This window comes from Toxorhynchites rutilus, chromosome 1 (assembly GCF_029784135.1).
Source record: "Toxorhynchites rutilus septentrionalis strain SRP chromosome 1, ASM2978413v1, whole genome shotgun sequence".
NCBI classification, from domain to species: Eukaryota; Metazoa; Arthropoda; class Insecta; order Diptera; family Culicidae; genus Toxorhynchites; species Toxorhynchites rutilus.
The window spans coordinates 127,129,546-127,154,893 of NC_073744.1; the positions used below are offsets into that span (position 1 = coordinate 127,129,546).

The 25,348-nt window shown below is 40.5% G+C and overlaps 2 protein-coding genes across 2 annotated transcripts in view; both read right to left on the reverse strand.

The window, feature by feature from the left end:
- Window positions 1-1,107: 1,107 nt before the first annotated feature.
- On the reverse strand, window positions 1,108-11,808 carry LOC129763272 (uncharacterized). Its single transcript, XM_055762169.1, has 3 exons — window positions 11,526-11,808; window positions 1,753-1,886; window positions 1,108-1,676 (listed from the first exon to the last, which is right to left on the reverse strand). The coding sequence occupies exons 1-3, from the start codon at window positions 11,718-11,720 to the stop codon at window positions 1,241-1,243; spliced, it is 765 nt and encodes a 254-aa protein (XP_055618144.1). The 5' UTR covers window positions 11,721-11,808; the 3' UTR covers window positions 1,108-1,240.
- A 4,237-nt stretch (window positions 11,809-16,045) lies between these two features.
- The window catches only part of LOC129762685 (transcription factor SPT20 homolog), a 112,573-nt gene continuing 103,270 nt past the window's right edge, over window positions 16,046-25,348 (reverse strand). Inside the window, exon 3 of the mRNA XM_055761169.1 lies at window positions 16,046-18,520. Coding sequence (XP_055617144.1) covers window positions 16,586-18,520 — 1,935 coding nt within the window. The 3' untranslated portion in view covers window positions 16,046-16,585. The remainder of the gene's footprint in view (window positions 18,521-25,348) is intronic.

The following is a 25,348-nucleotide window of genomic DNA, read 5'->3' on the forward strand; positions in this document are numbered from 1 at the left end:
ACAATTTTCACGAGTGTGTATATGTATGACCATTGTATTTAGCGGATAACTGTACAAAAGTCAAACATTTGTATTTTTCTTTTGTAACTATGAATATAATAACGAATAATATATGAATCCGTCGGATCCGGTGACAAAAGGGACTAAAACCAAATGAGAATAGTCCGGTAATGATCTTATGCATTCAATTCAATAAATATTCCACGAACGATGACGAACGACGAATAAGGAAGCTAGAGACAGTTGTTATTTATTCATTATATTGAATAATTGATTTCTCGGTTCCACAGACCTTTGCGCGAGTATAGGAGTATTATAAATTATCAACAGACACTGTAAAATGGTTCATGAATAGTTGAAAGGAGATTCTGTGTTGACTACCAGTGATAGCTTGAGAATTTTTTTAATAATATAAGTAACAACAGTTGAGTATAGGGGGCCTTCGTAGCCATATTGGTTGCGCGTTCGCTTAGTAAGCGATCGATCGTGAGTTCAAAACTCAGGACCTTCATTGACCATCTTTGTGTTGTTACAGAATAACTACGTCCACGCAACAATCATCAGCGATGGAGATCGATCCACGGTCGAAATAAGATCGATTCATCCATACAACTGCTCTGCTCTGCAAGAAACATCGGGCTGCTGTTCTATTAGTAACTCAACAATGATCATATCAACTGTCTCCGTTGTCCGGTGGTCCAACTGGACAATGAAGAACAGATGGAATACTCTTACGCCTAAATGGCTACTGTGTAAATGTACCAGATGCAATGGTATAGAAGGGAATACTCTTACGCCGAAAAGTTGGCAACTGTGTAATGTTCTATTTATAGATATGATAAATATTATATGTGACATGCACAAGATTCAAATTCGGCTCTGTTACAGCGAAATGCTAATGATCCTAAAATAAACAAATGAGATAAAAAAAACAGTTGAGCAAGTTCGGGGAGAGTCAACTGTTAGTTGTTACGATCTGTCAACTGTCGAATTATTAATCATATCCATACATTAACTTCAGGAATCAATAAATGTGCCTGTATTTCGGAGTATTACGAACATTCTAATCGTTTGAAAACTATTTCTCGATTCTTTACATGCTCTGTAGACGTCTATTTTTTTTTATCTGTGTTTGCACAATAATGACAAAATTGAATATCACTGCTCCATATTTGTTAGTTGTGGTATTGACTATTACAGTACATAATTTCTCCTCATTTTAACAATTATCATGACATTTCTATGCAAATATATCACTTTGTTGTATCCGACAGAGCGCGGGAACATTGCAGAATGTCGTGGGATTCTTCGCGGCATGCACCGAAGCCCAATCTTCTTTGAGCTGGTGTCGATATTTCTTCCAACGAAGCTCATCGAGAAACCAAATGAATAGTTTGTTCCTCGACGGTTGGCGCTGCTCGAGAAAAATCCGTATACGACTCCACACATTGTTGACGTTTTGCGGCTTTTGCAGCAGCCAATAGCGCGGTATCAGGAGGCATTGAACTCGATCCCGAGCGGTCACCATCCGGTCGTCCATGTGTTCGCCAACGCCGAAAACCGACCCACACGAATAGGTCGCCACATCGATGAAATGGAATTCGTAATTGATGGACGGATCCATTGGGGTGCAATCATTGTTGGGGGTGGTTCTTCCGGGAGATAAAGGCGTTGTTCTGTCGGTAAGAGATTATTAGATTAAGTTTTGTAGCTTTTAAAAAATGGATGGAATTGACGGAAGTTAGGCTTCACCCATTTGATTGTTTCGTTGATTGTACTAGTTCAACCATGCTAGAGCATTTCCTTCCGTGGAATTGTGCGATTTCGTCCCCTATTGGACGCGCATCAGCTAAGCTATACCGATATTTTCCCGATCGGCCCAGAACCTGTAGAGAAAATATGGATGACTTGTGAACGGTGATTTTCTTTTGTAAAGATTTGCAAAGAAAGAAACTAAAAATAATCATTACAAATAAAAATCAGTAATCAAAATGAAAGTAATACACACAAAAAAGTTTATTCACTAAAATATACCCAAATGTGCTTGCAACTATCTTGTCGTGTACTGTGCCGTTTCTGTTGCTTTGTCAATTGAAAACATTGTATAGAGTTGTTGTTTCCTCGTTTGGAAGGTTACGTGGTGTTATTTTCTTTTGTCCCACACATTTCTTAAGGTGTCCGAAAACTGATAATAGGACGTCATGCCACCGATAAAAATTTCCGCCAATCCGAATATCATACGACTAAGCAAATTATATATCAGCAACGCGATCAGAACGACAACTTCTCGAATTGACAGGTCTATCGCATCAAAATTAATCATAATCGGGCCTCTAAAATTTCAAAACAAATAGAGAGTGAGTTTTCCTTCCATGTGACTCCTCAAACAGTGCAATATAGACTTCATAAGCAAGGTTTTGAGGGTCCAGTGATACTTAAGAAGCCATGACTATCCAAAAAGGAAACGGTTGAAGTAGGCACAAGATCACAATATTTGAACAACTGATGACTAGGAGGTAGTTTTGTCAGATGAGCCTAGAAGAATGTTATTTATTTATTCATTATACTACGTCAGCTATAATGCTGCACAGACTGAAAACTCCTTATTTATAATATATTGAGTCGAACGCAAACATTCTTCGCAGGGATTCTCTTCGCTGACGTAGCGTCTCTAGATTTATTAGTTCACACCGATGTTCGTATGGAGGTTATCTAACTGGATCATTTCACGGTAATTTCCTCAGAGGGAATCGATCGTAGCTCCGTTGAACTCTCTCGATCCGAGCGATATGAACTTCTGGATAAGGGGCTCAGACTTTTTTTTATCTCATTTGTTTATTTATTTAGGCTCATTTGCATTTTAGCAGAGCCGGATTTGTTACATGTTTTGGTCGTATCTATAAATAGCACATTACACAGTTGTCATTTTTCAGACGTAAGAGTATTCCTTCTATACCATTGCATATGATACATTACACAGTAACCATTTAGGCGTAAGAGTGTTTCTCCTGTTCTTTCATTGTTCAGTTAGACCACCGGACAACGGAGACAGTTGATATGATCATTGTTGTGTTATTAATAGAACAACAGCCCGATGTTTCTTGCAGAGCAGAGCAGTTGTAAGTATGGATTGTTCTTATTTCAACCGTGGATCGATCTCCATCGCTGATGATTCTTGCGTGGACGTAGTTATTCTGTAACAATACAAAGATGGTCATTGAGGGCCCTGAGTTTTGAACTTACGATCAATCGCTTACTAAGCGAACGCGCAATCAATATGGCTACGAAGATCTCCTTGGCCCAGACTTGAACGCCATATCCAAGTACACTGCGGACGAGACAACAATATAGTGCGTATACATCACAAAATTCAGATGCGTTGTGGCGTATGAAACCGAGAATTGCGAAAGCCTTTGCAGTGGTTGCAGTGATGTGTTCATTGAAAGTTCGTTTGCAGTACATTGTTACCCTTGAATCTTTGATCGATGAGACACGGGCCAGTTTGCTGCTGTACACTTTGTAGTTAAAGTTCAGCTGTGTCCGAGATTTTTTGAAAGTGATTATTTTGCGCTTCGCTGCGTTAATTTCCATGCCGTTTGATATCCACCAACTTGCCACGGTGTCAACCTCATGCTGTAAATCGGCACAATTGACCGATGACCTGATTATTCGGTAGATTTTTAGGTTATCAGCGTACATGAGATGGTGAGGATTATGACGGTGACTTAGGTCGTTTACAAACAGAATCAAAATCAGTGGTCCGAGGTGGCTACATTGTGGTACGTCGGATGGTGTAGCGAAGCAGCTCGATTTTGAAGACTTCAGTTTCACGAAAGCGAGTCTTGTTTGCGGGTATGAGTGCAGCCACGTGATGAGCCAATTTGGGAAACATAGTTTATCAAGCAAGTCTATCTGGTCCGGCACTTTTGGCTGGGACAACAGACTTCAATGCACTGACAACGTTTACTATCGTGAAAGTTTGAAAAAAAAGAATGTACTCACGAAAAGATGAAGATACTCAGCTGTCGTAATCAGCTTCCAATCCCCTCAGTTCGGTCCGGTTGTGCGCGTTACGATGACGCAAGAAACGTCGTCGAGCTTTACGGAGAACATTACGTCGATGTTGAAGCTGAACATTCCACCGTGAATTTCAGCCTAGTTTAGCGAATGTAAATCCACAATGATAGCATCGTAATTGCGTCGGTTGAAATCGAAATTTCTGCCTGCTTCTATCGTATGGCGGTCGTCCAATGTACTTTGCGTGCCAAGAAAGAGAGGGTAAAATCACAGATGGCGCTTCGATCAGTTCATCTTCACTACTGTTACTGACAAAGGCCAAGTCAAGTAGTCTATTGTTGGCATCAGTGCCACAAATTATCAAAACCTATTCACGAATGAAGGCATTAGCTTTTTCCAAGTGTCGGATGAATTCTCTTCTGTTGACGCTCAACACCATTTCTGTTATGATGAGTATATCACAAAAGTCGAGACGCGTGAACTTTGTCTGGTATATTGAACGAAAACATCATGAACGAATTTCGCAAAGCCTGCATTCAGGCACTTTCATTACTGTCAATAATTCCAAGTGATTATCACGAACATTAAGTTGATCTTCATCGCTTGCAGTGAATTTTTATTGAAATCGTGTTTTATTTTCATATTCAGAAAAAAAGAAAGAACCAGGAATCCGGAAAAGGCAACATTAGTTTTCGTTGAGCGTTGACCGTTGTGCGGTGTCGAGCGGCTGAGAGAGATTTAGCGTTGAGCGTTTCGTTCATTTTTTATACTGTATTATAGTGACTTTCAACACTTTTTGGCTGCTTCGTCACTTTACTTACATTTTTGGAAGAATGTCCAGAGTGAGAATTTAATTCGTTACCTTTAGCGTGAGAGGTACGGTCTGTTTCTGTTTCCGCTTTCTATACTCTTTTACTATCGCCATTTCGCTCAATGTTTTCAATGAACCGGAAGCCATCATCTTCTTTTCCAAAATGGCATCGGAATACGATATTCGACTTCTGCTGTTGAAGCCCTTTCATCTAATACCCATATCGTAGGGGTTTTATATCATTGTAGGTCATTTAGAGCTAGTGTCATTAAACTAGAAATCAAAACAAGATTATGTTCGTTTTCCGCTCGTCTGTTATTGTCACCCATTGCTCATCTAATTGGGGGTGTACAACATTTCCGGCCAATCGGGAGTAGATTCATAAAACATAGCAAGGGTTATACTATACATTCCATTGTCGAAGTCGCCAAAACCAAGAGTTTTGTGCTACCGATTTTACTCTCAATTGGTTGACGTTGAATTTTATGCTTTGATTTTCATTAACACGCAATGATCTTCAATTTCGATGTTACGAATATCATAAACAAAATGAGGATGCAAATGAAAAATGAACTTCAGGGCAAGCTGATGTTTGCTGTTCATTCCACTGGTGTTCATTGATATTGTTGTTCCATGTTTATCGACTCTCTCTTGAGCAGTAGGTTATCAATACAAGGCAGGCTGAAAATCGCCGTATTTGAATGTTGTGAACGTGAATATTTTCGGCACTGGTTGGCATTACAGATCTGCTGCAGTCCACCAGCAAACATATTTTCCGTGAATGCAAACTCAGTGGACGCGTTCGACGGTAGGTAGGAGACCAAGCTTTCCTCGTATGACCAGAGTAAGTAAGGCAGATTGTAATCACCGATAATCATCACACAATCACCGTAGGCTACTCTATTGACGATTTGATGTAGGGGTAGTGGGGGCAAATTGGTCATGGGGGGCAAAGTGGTCACCTGCTTGTTTGGTAGTATAACTATTAACTATTGTTGCTTGTTGAATTTATTCAATCGGTTTCTGGAGCATAATATTGTTCCACATGATTGGAGACAAGTACGAGTTATAGCTATAAAAAAATCCGGAAAACCCGCGTTCGACTTCAATTCGTACCGCCCAATAGCAATGCTGTCTTGCATACGGAAAATTTTGTAGAAAATGATCTTGTTTCGTCTTGATCGATGGTTGAAACGAATGGTCTACTCTCAGATACACAATATGGGTTCCGCAGGGGTAAGGGGACGAATGATTGTCTTGCATTGCTTTCTTCAGAAATTCATTTGGCTTACGCCGAAAAAAAAACAACTGGCTCCAGTATTCTTGGACATAAAGGGGGACTTTGATTATGTTTCAATAGAGGTTTTGTCAGACAAATTACACTCTCGGGGTCTGCCGCCTCTATTGAATAATATGTTATATAACTTGCTTTGTGAGAAACATTTGAACTTTGCTCTCGGAGATTCGGCAGTAAGTCGGTTCTCTTACATGGGCCTCCCCCAGTTTTATGTTGAGGCCCCTTTTGTACAACTTCTATGTAAGCGACATTGACAATCGCCTTACACAAAATTGCAGCCTGAGACAACTTGCAGATGATGGAGTGGTGTCTGTCGTAGGATCAAACGAATCCGACCTGCAAGGACCCTTACAAGATACTTTGAACAAATTTTCAACCTGGGCCATTGGGCTAGGGATTGAATTCTCCACGGAGAAAACAGAGATGGTGATTTTTTCTAGGAAGCATAGACCAGCAAAACCAAAGCTTCAACTTTTGGGTAAACCGATCACTCATGCTATTTTTTTTATCCCATTTATTATTAGGCTCATTAGTATTTATCTGTAACAGAGCCGGGTTTAATCGTTTACATGTACATATGTTTATGTTTCTATAAATTGTGAATTACACAGTAGTTAGTAGTAGCCATTTAGGCGTTATGTTTTCTGTTCCATTACATTATGGTAAATTACACAGTAGTAGCCATTTAGGCGTAAGGGTATTCTTTCTGTTCTTCCATTGTTCAGCAGACCGGACAGCGGAGACAGTTGATGTTGATCATTGTTGAGTTATTTATAGAACAGCAGCCCGATGTTTTTTGCAGAGCAGAGCAGTTGTATGGATGAATCAATCTTTGTTCCACCGTGGATCGATTTCCATCGCTGATGATGGTTGCGTGGACGTAGTTATTCTATAACAACACAAAGATGGTCAATTGAGGGCCCTGAGTTTGAACTCACGATCGATCGCTTGGTAAGCGAACGCGTAACTTATAACGTTGTATCGAACAACTATTCTCTCAGTGATGGAGTATGGCAGTTTCTGTTTTCAATCAGCTGCCAAAACACACCTCATTAAACTCGAGCGAATTCAGTATCTTTGTCTCCGTATTGCGTTGGGATGTATGCCCTCAACGCATACCACGAGTCTCGAGGTTTTGGCAGGCGTACTCCCATTAAATGATCGCTTCAATTTATTATCTCTTCGGTTCCTCATCCGGTGTAAGGTTATGAATCCAGTGGTAATCGGAAATTTTGAGCAGTTGATCGAGTTAAATTTTCACTCTGGATTCATGAGTTCATATCATGAATTCATCTCCATGCAGGTTGATCCTTCTTCGTATATTCCCAACAGTGTTCGTTTTCGTGACTACAGCAATTCCTCTGTGCATTTTGATCTGTCCATTAAGCAAGATATCCATGGATATTCAGATTATCAACGATCGAGGATCGCTCCAACGATCTTCGATGCAAAGTATGGGGGTATCAATCGTGATAATATGTACTTTACTGATGGGTCTTCTATGAATGAGTCCACAGAATTTGGAGTGTTCAACAAATTTTTCAGAACCTCCCATAGTCTTCAGTTTCCTTGCTCAGTGTATATTGCTGAATTGGCAGCAATTCATTCAGCGCTGGACAGCGTCGCCTCACGACCTGTTGAACACTATTACATTGTAACGGATAGTCTTAGCTCTGTCGAAGCTATCCGTTCAGTGAGGCCGGAAAAGCACTCGCCGTTCTTCCTTGAGAATACGAGAAATTTTGAATGCTTTATCCAGACGCTGTTATGTCATTACCATTGTTTGGGTCCCTTCACATTGCTCAATTCCGGGTAATGAAGTTGCGGGAAGAGTAGTTGTAGGAGTCATTCTGTGACTAGATGTCGTGCCTTCTTCCGGAGCTAACGATGGAGAGTGGATGGTGCTTCCGGTGTGTCGGCTAAAACGGTTGGAACGAGTGTTGTTGCCTCCGATCTCCAAAAAACCTGCTTCTTGATTCCATGATTCCTTGATGACTCTCGGAAGCGAATTCCACGAGGCTAGGTTCCAGTGTCAAGTGCAAGAGGCCTCAGCGCGAGTTCCATCCCCATTTTTGTACGACACGAAAGTAAGGGATCTTGTATCTCTTTCACGAGGAACAAATTCAACCACTCTCAGATTGGTACTTTTCAACTTCGACTCCACCAATTGTGCAACCTTTGCGCCAGGAACATCTGATAAGACGCCCGAAATGTATAGCCAGAATATCTCGATATCTTGCTCCGGTGCAACCGGATTCGTATCCTGTACCGACTACCATACCGACTGTGCAAATGGCTTTGGCAGAACGACGGGAAGCGTTATAGTTGTCATTATATAGCGTCTAATAATATCATAAGCAAATGGAGATGAACCGGCGAAACTCGAAAATGCGAGTATTCGAAGCCAATAAACATGAAGTATGAGAGTTATTGAAACATCATAATTTGTCGAGCGACTCACTTCAATTACATGAATTCATTGACAGAATAATGACAAAATAGGTTTATCTAGTAATATCAAAGCGAAGGCCTCCAGCAAGTTTGCAAAAACTGAAGTCGGTACACCGTCCAGCAAGATGGAGATCCAAAGCATACCTGGAAGCTGATATTGAATTAGTTTAGTCCAGAATAGGTCCAGAATAAAGTGGATGCAATTTTTAGTCTTATTTTTTACCGTTATTTCCATGATCTATTCACAAAAATTGACCAAGTTTGCTTTCATATCACATGACTCTACATATTATTTTGATAAAATGTATTTCATTATTCTGGTGGATTATTTGAAGGATTGAAATTTGACTAGAGGTGGATAAACTTTCTACTGTATGCAATTCCAACCACAAGATTATCGAAACCACAAGTTGAATTCTAACGATTTTTTGACGTGGGACTACGTCTAACCGGAGTATATGGGGGGAAAATGAAAACCTAAACACAGAACATGCAGGAAAAAATGAAAGATTCCGAATGCTTATAACTCGATATATTCTTACTGGATCGGAAAGATGTTTGCATCAATTGATAGGGAATATTTCTACGCTTCTATCGCAATTAATAAAATGTTATTTTTCATTAGATAAACAATTGAACACCTGTAATATGTTAAGCGTTATCTAAACGCCCTAACTACCTAATTTTGATTGGCCCGATCTACGGTTTCCTTAACACAGCCATCAAAACCAAGCAGCCTTGGGGAAATCGGCATTGTAAATACATGAAAGTATGGGGACTTTTGTTCTCACTGAAATGTGTTCCCTAACACAGACTTCAAAACCAAGCAGCGTTGGAGAGATCGGCATTGTCAATACATGAAAGTCGGGGCTATTTTTGTTTCGACTGAAATGTGTTTCCCTAACACAGACTTCAAATGCATGGAACTTAGGGAAATTGGCATTGCAAATACATGCATGTCGGGGTAATTTTTGTTCCGACTGAAATGTGTTTCCCCAACACAGACTTTAGAACCAAGGTGTCTGAGGAAATTGACATTGCAAATTCGTGCAAGTCGGGGGCATTTTTGTTCCGGCTGAAATGTGTTTGCCTCTAACACGGACTTCAAAACCAAGATGTCTGGGAAAATCGGCTCAGCAAATAAATGCAAACTGCGAGTAGTTTTGTACTCGCTTGCCTTTGTGCAAGTGCCTGAAGTTCATCAAATCAAGCAAATTCGCGGTTCGAGAAAAACGTACACTTGAGAGATGCAAACTTCAGAAGGAAACGTAAAATAAAATAATCGTTTGATGGTTCTTCCGTTCACATATTTTGTCCTACGCATCATACCAAACGTAAAAGGACTGTCATTAAATTTACTTGTAACGAAGAACATAATCTATCACAATGCATGAATTGACCTTATAAGGAATTATACAATATTTTTACTCACAAAGCAAATATATTGAATTCAATTGAATTCGAGAATTGTTTCATTCTATCAAAAATTTAATCAATACAAACGAATGATTGCTACGCTAAGGTAGTCCCACGTCAACCTTGCGGTTATATCATAGATATAACCCACCCATTTTTTTTTTGAAAACAACTTTGCTTTACTTTAGTACGCCATTATTTTGAGAACGTAGAGTGCATTAACACTCCTATACTCGCGCATTGGTCTGTCAGACCGAGAAATCAATAATTCGTTCATTTCTCAGAAAATATCAACACTACGACTTTGTAATTCTCTCTAGCTTTGTTATTCTCCGTCATACATATACGAACACTTGTGAAAGAATTTCACTTGTGGAAGAATTGTAAACAGTAAACTATAAACTAATCGGTAGCTTATGGTAATTTTTAACAGTTACAGTTCCGGGGATATTTTTTTATAATGGACAATAACGACAAGAAAACAAGAAAAAGAAAAGGAAGTTCCTAGAAATCCTTTTATATCGTCTTTTTGTGCCCCATCTAAAAAAAGGCATTAATTCTTAGTTTACCAAGAAAACAGAGACAAAAAATATTAGAAATATGCAAACTTTATATTCCAGAACCTTTATCACCTGCTAATTATCTAGAAGGTCGTTATACATTCTTCTCTTCAATAAAAGACCCGAAAAACACGCAACAACTGCATGAAATGTAAAAAATATGTTTATTTCGAGCATGCAGTTATGATATGTTCTGATTCTTCCTCCAATGAAACCACAATCGATTAATGCGTTTTTATGTTATTTTATAGCTTTTTATACTTCCATAATTTTAATAAATAACAGTGAAAAATTCGAACTTCGTTATTTGTGTTGGAGTATCAAAAAATACTCAACTTTAAAGGAGGCTGAATTAGATGACTATTAAAACATAATAAAGATGAAGAAAACATATTTTTTGTAGTTTTTTCATTCAATCATATCCTCTTTTTCAAATAAATGCCAATAAAGCCTGAAAAATACACAATGACATCATTACAGAGAAGTTCAATTTTCGGTCTGTGACACCGCGCGCTACTATACGTGTTATGATTTTGCACGCGAGTACAGGAGGGTTAAAGGATAGCATCAGTCATGAAAAAGGACTACTTCACGAGAAACACTTCAGCGGTTATTAAAAATTTGAAATTATAGGGTGTCGTACTCATGAAGCGCGGCATTTGGACGATTTGTTTTCAAAAAGGTCTTTAAGTGTAATAATCTAACGTCAAATCGAATTTTGTAAAATATAAAAAACAAGCTGCAATAGGACATCTCAAAATAAATTTTTATGTCAAGTGGTTTATTTTTTATACAAATTGCCTCTTTAACGGCATACATTCATTCAATAAGTTGAAACACAATAAGACTGTATGAATATCAACCGTTACTGTTCAATGTCCATCACAAGATGTTAGCGTGGATTCCTAGCAATTGGCAAATGATGTGGAACTTGTGAAACTAACTTAAATTTTCTCTAAACACACATACTAACTTTGATTAGTTTCAGGCACTGTAACACCGCACACTGTCCGCTGAGCACAAGGTGCACATAGTTGACCGTAGATCGTCCCTCGACAAATATGGTTTGATCCGGCCTAAATTCGATCACCTTGGCCCTCGCGAAACATTCCCGTCTCTGTTCTTCGGTCCAGTGGTCGAAATATTGGAAGCGAGCGAATATGCCCATTAATTGATCCCATTCCGGTTTCAGTTTGGTGACGAGCTGTGGGAAACACTCACTCTCCAATACACCAGGGCTCACGAGCCTTACCGAGTGAAGGTATTCCAAACAATGAGGAAAATCTCAATCGAAACTCGCAAATTCGGCATATTGTGTGATGGCGTGCGCCAAGTGTTTTTTTTCTGCATAAGTACACGCGGGAAGTATGAGGAGTTTTGCCATCAATTCGATTATGGATATTCGATTTGCGTTTTATTGCATAGGCGTTTCCGGGTGAAGGGATGGGATTCCGGGGAAGCATACATTGCGTGAGAAAGGATACAGATATCTACTAAACAGACTTATTTTTAGCATGTGTTCCTTTTCACAATCAACACCACTCACATTTTGGTTCTGGCTTCAAGTGTGGGACATCTGTACATTATCTTTGGTAATTCATACAACCGAAAGTAATGAAGTCAATAAGTCTTTCGCTCTATTACTTTGGTGGAGTATATTCAATCGATTGTGAATATTCAAAAACGTTCATCGTTGCTGGTTGAACCACGTTCTGAAATAAGAAATATTTCCTAATTGGATCACATAAATATGTTCATTCGTAATTTCCTACTGGGAGTTTGAAAAACCGTTTGGAATGGTAATGTTATGTGAAAGTGGAAGTCGGAAGTTATCTTGAATCAATCGTCATATGCTTAACTTACTCTTAATGCTGTATTAATTGGAAATCTTTAAATGCAGAATGTTTTTCTCTCCGAAAATGAATTATTCATGATTTTTATTCATATACAGGGTGGGCCATTTAAAGTGGAAGCATCTTGCAACCCCATAACTTTTGACAGAGATGTCAGATTAACAAATGTCATACCGCGTTGGAAGCGTCATTTTAGTACAATTTTAACCATGGAACAATACACACCTAAACAAGGCGCTGAAATTGTTCAGCTGTACATTCAAAATAACTTCTCAATTGTGGCTTTTGGCAAAAAATCATAAAAAATCATAAAAATCATAAAAAATCATAATCGGTTTTATGCTACTGAAAACCCTCAATTCATCGAAACGCAACCTCTTTACGACCAAAAAGTTACTGTGTGGTGTGGCATTTATGCCGATAAAGTCATCGGCCCGTACTTCTTTGAAAACGAAAATGGAGCAACGGTAACCGTGAATGGGGAGCGTTATCGGACAATGATAACCGATTTTTTATTGCCATTTGTTCGTGAAAATGAATTGGACAATTACTGGTTCCAACAGGACGGCGCTACATGCCATACAGCGGCTGCCACGACCAAATTATTGCGCGAAGATTAATATCGAAAAACGGCGATTATGACTGGCCACCGAGATCACCTGATTTGACGCCTCCTGACTTTTTTTTATGGGGATATTTAAAATCCAAGGTATACACTGGTAAACCAAGGACCCTGGCTGCGCTGAAAGACAATATCCGACAAGAAATTGCTGCCATATCGGCCGAAACATTGGGCAAAGTGATGAAAAATGCCGAAAAAAGGGCACATTTTGCGGTCAAGGCCAGAGGCGGTCATTTACGAGATATCATATTCAAAAAGTAGTTAGAACAAATCTCCTTGGACCAAAATAAATGAATTTCAAAAAAAAATTTAAAATTCCACTTTTTTACTTTGCTATTGCAAAAACAAATCCTTCCACTTTAAATGGCCCACCCTGTAGATGGACCCCCACTGTATTTGTACAGTTACATTTTGAATTTAAAATTTTTGGTAACACAATATTAGTGTTGGTTGGTATATATGGGGGGTAAATTGAAAACCTAAACACGGAACATGCACGAAAAAATGAAAGATTTCGAATGTTTATAGCTCGAACATTCCTCAATAGATCGGAAAGATGTTTGCATCAATTGATAGAAAATATTTCTACGCATCTATCACAATGAATAAAATGTTTTTTTTTGCCCCAACAGACTTCCAAATCAATGTACCTAGTGGAATTCATTTTGCAAATACATGCAAGTGAGGGAAGGGAATTGTTGTTCCCATTTTAGTATGTTCCGTAACACAGCCATCAAAATTAATGTGCCTGGGGGAATCCGCTTTGTAGATACATGCAAGTTGGGGGAATTTTTGTTCCCTTCGAAGTATGTTCCCTAACACAGTCATCAAAACCAATGTGTCTTACATTACATGACGTATGTTCAAATTCTTTTCGTACACACAGAGCTGCTATCTGTCATGAGTATCAAGTGATGGTACTCACAAAAAGATAATCAACAAATTTTGTACTTCGACTATCTTTGGTGACCATTCCGAAGCCAGTTCGATAGCGTGAGAAGAGTACCATCACAAAACTAACACACGGTGAGTTTCAGCTTGACAGTTATAAACTGAGCTCATTAGTGAGTGCGCTGATGCTGAAATGTGCAAATATGACGAGACTCGGAAGCCTGGTTGAATGTTTTAGTGTGCCGATATTCACAACATTCGCTTCTTTGTGTTCGTTCTTTGCGAACAGGGTGCCAGATGTGGATATACAGCTTCATTTTGAAAACAATTTGAAGAAAAAATGTATTTTCTATTCTTCTTTTCAGATGGTCTTAACATTTAAGAGGAACTTCCCAACGTAGTATTACATGCGTCATTTGAATTAGGCATGGAACGCCTTGACTATATTTTGAGTTCAAGAACACGCATGTACCAGTGCAAATCGGAAGGAATTTCCTTAAAGAAGAATCCTTGGTTAGAACTGGATTGAACCCGAAACCCGTATTGATCTACCAAATATCTACCGAGAATCATGATAAATCGTACCATTTGTTTGTTTTTCATTCTCACTTATTTATTTTTTATTCATTGAACCATACCGTTGAAATCACGACTATTCCTATATACATATACAGCCATTCCATGCCAAACCGATGGAGTGGTTGTCAGATTTCTATGAAAGTGGTAGTTTTCTTCTTTATTACAAAATATTAGACCCGTATTTTTTATTTGTTCGTTAGAGTGACCATTTACATTTTAGGGTGGTCCGAAAAATCAACTTTTTCCCAAAAATGACATTCTTTAAAAATTCAAAACTTTTGAATCGTTGAACCGATTTAGATGATCGACATATCAAACTGATGACAATGAGTTCACTTTTGGGAAACATATCTCGACATCAGAGATGTTGTTTTTTTGGTTTTTGAGATATGATATGGTTTGTTTTTATTTTAGTAAAAAACATCATAAAACACTTTTTGTGAAACATTTCATCGATTAATTTGAAAATAGTACATTGAATTGAAAGAAACTGCATTTAAGTTTTGGGAAACATGAGTTTCCAGAGATGCAATTGAAGTTCTTCTTAACATGTTCGTATTACCACACCACCCCTCCCTCCTAAGTTTTGGGAAACATGAGTTTCCAAATATGCAATTGAAGCTCATTCAAGATATGGACACCCCGTCTCAGCAACCCTTGAATCGCAAACGTCCATGTGTAGTATCGTAATGCATCGAAATCCGGACACTTAAGCACTTACGATGATAACTTCAACTAGTATTGACATATCATACCACGAAAAATTACCGTTTCTATAGAATAAGAAGGCTTTCATGTAAGTTATCAATAACAAAATTCCACTTTGACCCGCCGTTGGATTTAAAATCATCTTAAGAATGTGCTTTTTATTTCGGACATGGATTTGTGAAACAAAATGCGTGTTTTGATTTTTTTCAATTTTTGGCAACAGTACAATGCTTGACAGTACAATAAATTGATAAAGTAGTAGCTATCAGTCACATTAATTCAACATGCAAAAGATGCAATGGTTTTGGTATGATATTGAATATAATGAAAAAGTGTCCGGATTCAAAAGCATTACTGTAATTGGAATGATTGAGCCTCGGAATGCTTCCCATATATAACGTTGCCTTCTGAAAAGACTACCCTCACATGGTGATGATCTATTCAGTGCCATTGGTGCTAGATACTAGACTGATTGGTCTTCGGGAGTAAGATACTGATACAGTATTTGTAAAATTTGTAAGCCATAACAATATAAGAGCAATATGAGAGCAACATTTTAAATTTTATCGTACACCTCAAACGCAGGCTGACGAGAATTTGCTCCGCCTTGCGTTCCACGTTTTGGAAGGTTGTCGGACAGCAGCCCTGCGAAGAAGGTGTTAGCATCGACAAGAAAAGAGCGAGCGAAGTGGTTGGACCAGGTGAAACAAGACACTGGAAGGATTGGTGCGGTTAGGAGTTGGAGAACTTCAGCCTTAGACTGGAGTGATTGACTAAATATTGTGGATAAGATCTTATCTCTATGATGGTTGTAGGATCATTGTGAAATAAAAATGGCTTACACAAATCGTTTATTTCAGATAAGTTAGTACATATGATTACAGATTAAACGTCATCCATTTTGTCTGGATAATGCCTTCTTATCCTACTCGTAACACAACTGTTATGTTCTCAAAAGTTACTGAAATTCCACATTAAACACAATTTGTATTCGGTTGAGGCAAACTAAACGTACATTAATCCCTACTCTATCAAATAATTTACTGATTGGCCTAGAAATATTACACGTGAAAATGAATTCCCGACAAAAAGGAAAAAATTAGCAGTTGTCACTACAGTTTGCAGAGGAGAAATGTTCGCTGGGTGGGTGCGTGTTTATGTGTATGTGTGTGTGCTTCGTATACGCGATCACGCACACTCAATAAATATGACAGACTAGGTCACTGACGGCTTTCACTCGCTAACTAACTAAATCGATCATGCTCGTTCGATCATCCAAAACCTTCATTCGCCCATTCATACAGTGTCTTGCGCAATTGTGTCGGAGTGAATCGGGAAGCAGGTGACAGCGCACCTGGGTGGAGGGGGGGATAAGTGTTCTCATTTCTTCCGGAACAAGAGCTGCTGCTGCTGTTCGGGGCTAAGATTGGAGAACATTTTCTGCGAGGATGACTGGGGGATGCCGTGGTTTAGGGCGAGAACCTTCGTGATTATGTTGAAATCCTCCGCCGAGCGAGCGGTAAACCCAGACTGAGATAGCAAGCTCTGCAGTTGGTTATCGGATCCGAATGGATGGAAGCCGCCTCCATTCTGGAAGTGGGGAATAGGGATCGGTTGCGATGGCCGGAAGGGAGTGTTGGTTCTCTGCTGCTGGTTGAATCCGAAATTTCCCGTGTCGGATTCATGTCGGAAAACTCGATTGCGCTGCAAGCTTGGTAGCTGTTGATCCAGGGAGAGCTGCGATTGGCTCGTCAGCAGACTGTGGGTTGGGTTTGCGTTGAACTGTTGGAAGGATTTTAGCGGGAGGAGTTGTTGCTTGGAGAGTTGGGGAGGTGAGAATTGCTGGACCGGAGGACTTATCGATTTGACCTGCTCGATCAAGGTACCTTGAGCGGTATTCGATTGGAAGTTGACGGGTTCCTTGAACGGAAGCTGTTGTTCCACCGAGATCGGGAATGATTTGTTAGGAGGAGGTATATTCGAAATGAACGGAATCGATGGTGTGTTACGGGGGAGCTCTTGGATAAACTGCTGTTGTGATGGTTCAGGAATGATTCGGTTTTGTTGATGCTGTTGATTGGCCGTTTGTTGCTGGAATGAGAAGGGGTTGAATTGTTGTTGCTGCTGCTGGTGGTTCTTCAATTGTTGCTGTTGTTGTTGCAGGTGTTGCTGTTGCTGACGGAATAGACGCTGTTCTTCTTCGAATTTCTGTAGTCGCAAACGAGCTTCTTCCTCCAATCTGAACCGTTGCTGTTGCAGTTGTCGTTGTTGTTGAAGAATTATTTGTTGTTCTTGAATAATTTTAGAACGAAGTAGTTGCTCCTGAATGCGTTGTTGCGTTTGGAGACTAATCAGCTGCTGTTCCAGTAGACGTGTTTTCTCTTCAAGAGTTTGGGAACCGAACGAGATTGTGGGAGGAACTACGGACGGAGTTATCAAATGGCTCGAAACTGGCTGAAGTGGGATATTTGGAACCGTAGGTGAAACGATGGGTGCAGGTGGATTGAACTCAGCAGGCTTTTTCTTTGGCGCAGTTTGGAACAGCGGGATGACATTCCTCGGAACCCCCTGTTGATCCTGCTGAACGGTAAACGCCGCCACTAATGGAGCTTTGTAGATCTTAACGTCTTCACTTTTAACCTTTTCAATGTTTTCACCGTCTTCATTGTGAGTCGGTGCTTCTGTGGTGGTCGTAGTTGATGTGGTCGTCGTTGTTGTAGATGGTTCCTGAGCTGTAGTGGCAGTGCTAGATACTGTGTTAACGAATGTGGCCTCGAAAAAGTCTTTATCGTACTTAGTATCTTCCAGTTTGTTAGCTGACCCGGAGGAAACGCTGCGGGCTACTTGATTAGAATCTACACCATTGTCTTGATCTTTCACAGGATCTGGAAGAGAAACAGCAGCGGAAAGTTCTTCGTCGTTGACTGGCGGCAACGTGGGTTCTGGCTTAGAGATGACAATCGTCCTAATAATTTCGTTGTCCTCTTTCACATTTTCGGTGTCAACAGTGTAGGTGTTAAATTTGACATTCTCCTGTCGTTCGCTGTTGGTGCTTTCTTCAAGAATTTCGTCCAGTATTGTGGTGGCAAAGTTCTCCTCTGTTGTGTTGGAGCCATCCTGCGTACTGTTGTTGGATACGTCTTGTCGATCCTTAAGGTTACGTAATGCACGCAACAATGCTTTTCGCAGAGTCGGATCCACTCGTATTCGGTTGAGGTCGGCATCGTCATTTGTAGTACCGTTTGAATCGTTGGCATCATTCGAGCTTGCCGCTGCCAGGGCAAGTAAAAGCGCAAAAAGGCATAAAAGTTTCATCTGAAACGAGAAAGAAAATAAAACATTATTAATCACACTATTTAGATAATTTCAACGAGCGGTCATGCCAAGCTACTGCCGCCAAGATCTGTCATAATTATCCACCCTCATTTATTTTAGTTTTCGCAGACTCCACTTTTTTTATCTGCGTTTCTCGTCAAATGTGAGAAGGAAAACAGATCAGGGGGCTATGATAAGTGGCGTTATGCGTACCGGCCTCGGATGTGTTGCGATGGAATGGAATATTATGCTGTTTCCCGGGTGGAAGTAAACAATTTCGTGCGAAAATGAATGATAATGGGGTCAAATTCCACGGCTGAGCGCGGTAACAAAGCGTCAGATTTGTATCGTTTGATCTGTGATATGCTCCATCCCCACGTGATAGTAGATGGAAGAGGCAGTTGTTACTTGAAATGTACCCTTGCATGGTTGTAGTACTGTTTATGGTTATTGGGGATAGCTCATTTAGTGCTAATTAAATCTCACAAGAAGAATTGTTAATCTAATTATGTAATGAACTATGATAATTCGCGGTGAGGAAATTTCTGGTCAACAGCTGAGAATGTACCTTGAATTAAACGCATAACTTAGTGGGTAAAGTCGAATTCCGAATAAACATCAAGGAACTGATACAATTTTTATTAGATATATCAATGAAAGGTGTATCAAATTGGCTGGATGACCTAGCGGATAACCTTGTGTAAATAACACATTATCTCAAGTGTGATATAGAAAGTGGGGTGTATTCATTAACATACCTTATTATTCCGATGTAATGCACCATCCTAACTGAACACAATTTAATGGGCGAAGTCCGTTTTTTGCCCATAATTTGGGCCCCAAACAAAACTGTCCAATTAGAGGCAAAAAATTCCAATTATTCGTGGTGCATTACAGGTCTGTCCAATTAGCTAGTGTCGAATTAGAGGTAATTTATTATATATGAATTGAAGTTAATTTTCCCGTATTAAATAGATTTTCTACGTGATAGGATTCTTTGCAATTGGCGAAAAAACCATGAATATCACAAAATTTATAGAAAAATGGTTGTCATATTATTTCTAGTGCAGATTTTTTAGCTGTTATGATGAATTCGCATGTGAAATGGAATTTTTGTTGTAACTTTTTGGTTCAGTAGTTTGGAAAGTCCTGGTTTTTATAATTAAAGTATCATTCCGTCTTATTCTATTTATCAGATATCCATGAAAACAAACTGGAAGCGTGCTAGTATGAAGAAATCGCCGAAATACTGTAATCAGTGGATGATATAGTAACACCACGCTAAATAGCCGATTGTTCAACACAATTCTGCAATATGCATTCTATTATTTATTACTAGCTGACCCGGCAAACTTCGTCCCGCCCAAAATTTATTTTTTGTTATCAATACCTTCAAACATTCACGTTTTCTTACTAAGCGCAAGTTCATGAGTCCAATATATAATATATTTGTTACATCCGGAGTTCCTCAAGGCTCTCATTTGGGGCCGCTTTTGTTCATTTTATTTGTTAATGACGTTTGCGTTTTTCTTAACAGTGTTAAGGCACTTATCTCCACAGTCAGCTCGCGCAGTCCGAAGCCGCCGGACGCAAAGTTGTTCGTGTCCGTTATTGTGTTGGAACAATACCGTTATCGGTTTCGCTGAAGTGATTGTGTCGCTCTAACGGTGTTTTCTTTATTGCGAGAGTGAAGTGATAAGTAATCACAACCAGCGGGAAGGAGAAGTCCTCCACTGCGGGCGCTGTGAGCGTGTGCCGTTCCTCGTCATCGTATTGTGGTGCGATACACCATTGCTGTTGTGCCAAGCGATCATCACGTGGTTCGATTGGAGCACCGTTACAAATCATCCGCACCGTGCGCTTCAAGTATTTTAGTTTATATATATATTAGGTTAAGGATTTAAAAAAGAAAAAAAGAAAAAGTATAATTGTATATCTGCCATAATGGCAGAGTGCGATCCTCTTGATATGGACATTGAATCTGATGTTTCCTCCTCACTAACTACTGGGAAGTCGCTTAAACGCGTTCCCCCCTCAGACGATGTCTTTTCAGAGGAAGAGTTAATCAACCTCAACAAGCCCCCTTCAAGAAAATTGGCAAACTTTTCCACTTCGCCCCCTCAATCTCCCGCTCCCGCTTCCGATTATCTCCCGAACTTGCCTCCCAGCCCAACTGTTCCCGCTCCCGCTCAACAATCGACCTCGTCCTCCCCCTCAGTTGTCCCCTCTCCGCGTGTCAAGGTCTATCCAGAAGATGCATCTGGATCTGGCCCATGGGTTGTTTTCTTCCGGCCAAAACCCAACGGGAAATCGCTCAACGTCATTCAGATCATGAAAGATCTGACAAAAAATTATTCCTCCGTGGTCGAAATTAGAAAGGTTCGACCGAACAAACTGCGTGTTGTCGTGGCTGATCGGAAGCAAGCTAACGAGATTGTTGTCGACAATAGGTTCGTACTAGAATATCGCGTCTATGTGCCCTGCCATAACGTAGAAATTTCGGGGGTGATTACAGAAACGGGTCTGACGAGCGCATTAATAAAAGAGGGAGATGGCAGATTTAAAAAGCTCCCTTTGACGAAAGTTAAAATTTTGGACTGCCATCAATTAGGAAAAGTGTCCCAGGAAGAGGGAAAAACAAAATTCACGCCGTCCGACTCGTTTCGAGTAACTTTTGCTGGTTCCGCCCTCCCTGACTACGTTATGGTGGACAAATTGAGGCTTCCGCTGCGTCTCTTCGTGCCAAAGCCCATGACTTGCAACAAATGCAAGTCAGTTGGTCACACAGCAGACTACTGCGCCAACAGGGAGCGCTGTGCCACTTGCGGAGAGCAACATGTGGGCAAATCCTGCAGTGCGACTGAGCATAAGTGTCCATATTGCGGGGGGACCCCACATGAGCTCTCAGCTTGTGAAAATTACAAGAGTCGCTGGGAGAAACAAAAGCGCTCTTTAAAGGAACGCTCGAAACGCACTTTTGCGGAAATTTTAAAGGGCGCTTCTCCACAGGCCCAACAACAACAACATCCAATCTCCTCACACAATATCTTTTCCACATTGCCAGTTGACGAAATGGAAGCGGACACAGCTCACGGGGGTACACCGTTTATTTCCCAAGGGAATCCCCGGCGCAAAAATGTGACCACTCCCAAAATTCAATCACAAGTCCCTCCGGTGATATCCCCTGTTAGCTTGCCTAAAAAAACGAGTGCAGCGGACAAGCAAAATCAGGTTCCTCCTGGCTTCCGTGGGAATAGTTCACCTTCGAACGACCCAGCACTCGAGGGGACATCAAAAACCCCAACTGTCCCTATTTTTCCGTCCAGCTCAACTTCCCAATCGGGATTTATAAAGTTGTCTGACCTTTTGGATCAAATCTTCAAGTGTTTTAACGTTTCCGACTCCATCAGAACCCTTGTCATCTCAATGCTTCCAGTATTAAAGACAATTTTGCAACAATTGATGCAAACATGGCCCCTCCTTGCAATGATTATCTCTCTTGATGTCTAATTCAAATAGAGAGGTCGGAGATATCACTGTTTTACAGTGGAATTGTCGTAGTCTTATCCCTAAATTGGATACATTCAAATTTTTAATTCATAAGTTCAATTGTGATGTTTTTGCTCTGTCCGAAACTTGGCTTTCTTCGCGAGATGATCTCTCTTTCCATGATTTCAATATTGTACGCTTGGACCGTGATGACAGATACGGAGGGGTGTTATTGGGGATCAATAAGTGCCACTCATTTTTTCGAATTGACCTTCCACCTATTGGAGGGATTGAAGCTGTTGCTTGTCATGCAAACATCAGAGGCAAAGACCTCTGTATTGTCAGCTTGTATTGGCCTCCGAGAGCTGCGGTTAGCCGCAAGCAACTTGTTGACATGTGCTCACTCCTTCCTGAGCCACGATTGATCTTGGGAGACTTCAACTCTCACGGAACTGCCTGGGGGGAACAGTACGACGACAATCGTTCATTGTTGATATATGACCTTTGTAACAGCTTCAATATGACCGTTTTGAACACTGGGGAAACAACACGTGTACCTAAACCTCCTGCTAACCCAAGTGCTCTTGACCTCTCGCTTTGCTCGAATTCACTATCGTTAGATTGCAAGTGAGATGTAATCCAGGACCCCAACGGTAGTGATCACTTGCCAATCAAAATTTCCATCACCATTGGGTCGAATTCTTCTGAATCTATAAACATGGCATATGACCTCACAAGACACATTGACTGGAAAAAATATGCGGACGCGATTACTCTAGCCATCAATTCCAGAGATGGTATACCTCCATTGGAGGAGTATAACTTCCTTTCTCGTTTGATCTATGACAGCGCAGTTCGCGCTCAAACGAAACCCAATCCAGGTTCCACCATTTTCCGAAGGCCTCCCAATCTATGGTGGGATAGCCAATGTTCCAAGCTTTATGTAGAAAAATCGAATGCATTTAAAGCTTTTCGGAAACGTGGTACTCCTGAAAATTTTCAAACGTATTTAGCCCTTGAGAATCAGTTCAAAAATTTGATCAAAGGGAAAAAACGTGCTTATTGGCGAAATTTCGTGGGAGGTTTGTCACGAGAAACGTCAATGAAAAAATTATGGAAAGTGGCTCGAAACATGAGAAATCGCTCTTCATCCAATGAAAGCGAGGAATATTCACATCGATGGATCTTTAATTTTGCACGAAAGGTTTGTCCTGATTCCGCTCCTGTGCAAAAAATTGTTCGAGATATACCACAAGGTAGGTGCGATCTTGATTCCGAGTTTTCGATGGTAGAATTCTCTCTTGCTCTGCTCTCATGTAACAATTCTGCTCCGGGATCGGATAGAATTAAGTTCAACTTGCTGAAAAACCTCCCTGATGTGGCGAAACATCGCTTGTTGAATTTATTCAATCGGTTTCTGGAGAATAATATTGTTCCAGATGATTGGAGACAAGTACGAGTTATAGCTATTCAAAAACCCGGAAAACCCGCGTCCGACTTCAATTCGTACCGCCCAATAGCAATGCTGTCTTGTATACGGAAATTGTTGGAGAAAATGATCTTGTTTCGCCTTGATCGATGGGTTGAAACGAATGGCCTACTCTCAGATACACAATATGGGTTCCGCAGGGGCAAGGGGACGAATGATTGTCTTACGTTGCTTTCTTCAGAAATTCAATTGGCTTACGCCGAAAAAAAACAAATGGCTTCAGTATTCTTGGACATAAAGGGGGCCTTTGATTCTGTTTCAATAGAGGTCCTGTCAGACAAATTACACTCTCGGGGTCTGCCGCCTCTATTGAATAATATGTTATATAACTTGCTTTGTGAGAAACATTTGAATTTTTCTCACGGCGATTCGACAGTAAGTCGGGTCTCCTACATGGGACTCCCCCAGGGCTCATGTTTAAGCCCCCTTTTGTACAACTTCTATGTAAGCGACATCGACAATTGCCTTACACAAAATTGCAACCTAAGACAACTTGCAGATGATGGAGTGGTGTCTGTCGTAGGATCAAACGAATCCGACCTGCAAGGACCCTTACAAGATACTTTGAACAATTTTTCAACCTGGGCCATTGGGCTAGGGATCGAATTCTCCACGGAGAAAACAGAGATGGTGGTTTTTTCTAGGAAGCATAGACCAGCAAAACCAAAGCTTCAACTTTTGGGTAAACCGATCACTCATGCTATGTCATTCAAGTATCTTGGGGTCTGGTTCGACTCCAAATGTACTTGGGGGGCCCATATTAGGTATCTGAGTAAAAAATGTCAACAAAGAATAAACTTTCTCCGTACAATTACCGGCACCTGGTGGGGAGCCCATCCTGAAGATCTTATAATGTTGTATCGAACAACTATTCTCTCAGTGATGGAGTATGGCAGTTTCTGTTTTCAATCAGCTGCCAAAACACACCTCATTAAACTCGAGCGAATTCAGTATCTTTGTCTCCGTATTGCGTTGGGATGTATGCCCTCAACGCATACCATGAGTCTCGAGGTTTTGGCAGGCGTACTCCCACTAAAAGATCGCTTCAATTTATTATCTCTTCGGTTCTTCATTCGGTGTAAGGTTATGAACCCATTGGTGATCGGAAATTTTGAGCAGCTGATCGAGCTAAATTTTCATTCTGGATTCATGAGCTCATATCATGAATTCGTCTCCATGCAGGTTGATCCTTCTTCGTATATTCCCAACCGTGTTTGTTTTCCTGACTACATCAATTCCTCTGTGCATTTTGATCTGTCCATGAAGCAGGATATCCATGGAATTCCAGATTATCATCGATCGGGGATCGTTCCTACGATTTTCGAAGCAAAGTATGGGCGTGTCAATTGTTATAATATGTACTTTACTGATGGGTCCTCTATGAATGAGTCCACAGGATTTGGAGTGTTCAACAAATTTTTTAGCACCTCACACAGTCTTCAGTATCCTTGCTCAGTGTATATTGCTGAATTGGCAGCAATACACTGGGCGCTGGACAGCGTCGCCTCACGACCTGTTGAACACTATTACATTGTAACGGATAGTCTTAGTTCTGTCGAAGCTATCCGTTCAGTGAGGCCGGAAAAGCACTCGCCGTACTTCCTTGAGAGAATACGAGAAATTTTGAGTGCTTTATCCAGACGCTGTTATGTCATTACCTTTGTCTGGGTCCCTTCACATTGCTCAATTCCGGGTAATGAGAGGGCTGACTCATTAGCAAAGGTAGGTGCAATTGAAGGCGAAATTTATCAGCGTCAAATCGCCTTCAATGAATTTTATTCTTTAGTTCGTAAAAATACCATCGTTAACTGGCAACGCAAATGGAACGAAGATGAATTGGGCCGGTGGCT

Coding starts and splice junctions, on each gene's coding strand:
- LOC129763272 (XM_055762169.1), bottom strand. CDS start 11,720: ATGGGCATATTCGCTCGCTTCCAATATTTCGACCACTGGACCGAAGAA. Junction 1,887..11,525: donor AGTGCCTGAAACTAATCAAA/GTTAGTATGTGT, acceptor TTTTCTCTACAG/GTTCTGGGCCGATCGGGAAA. Junction 1,677..1,752: donor TCAACGAAACAATCAAATGG/GTGAAGCCTAAC, acceptor TCTTACCGACAG/AACAACGCCTTTATCTCCCG.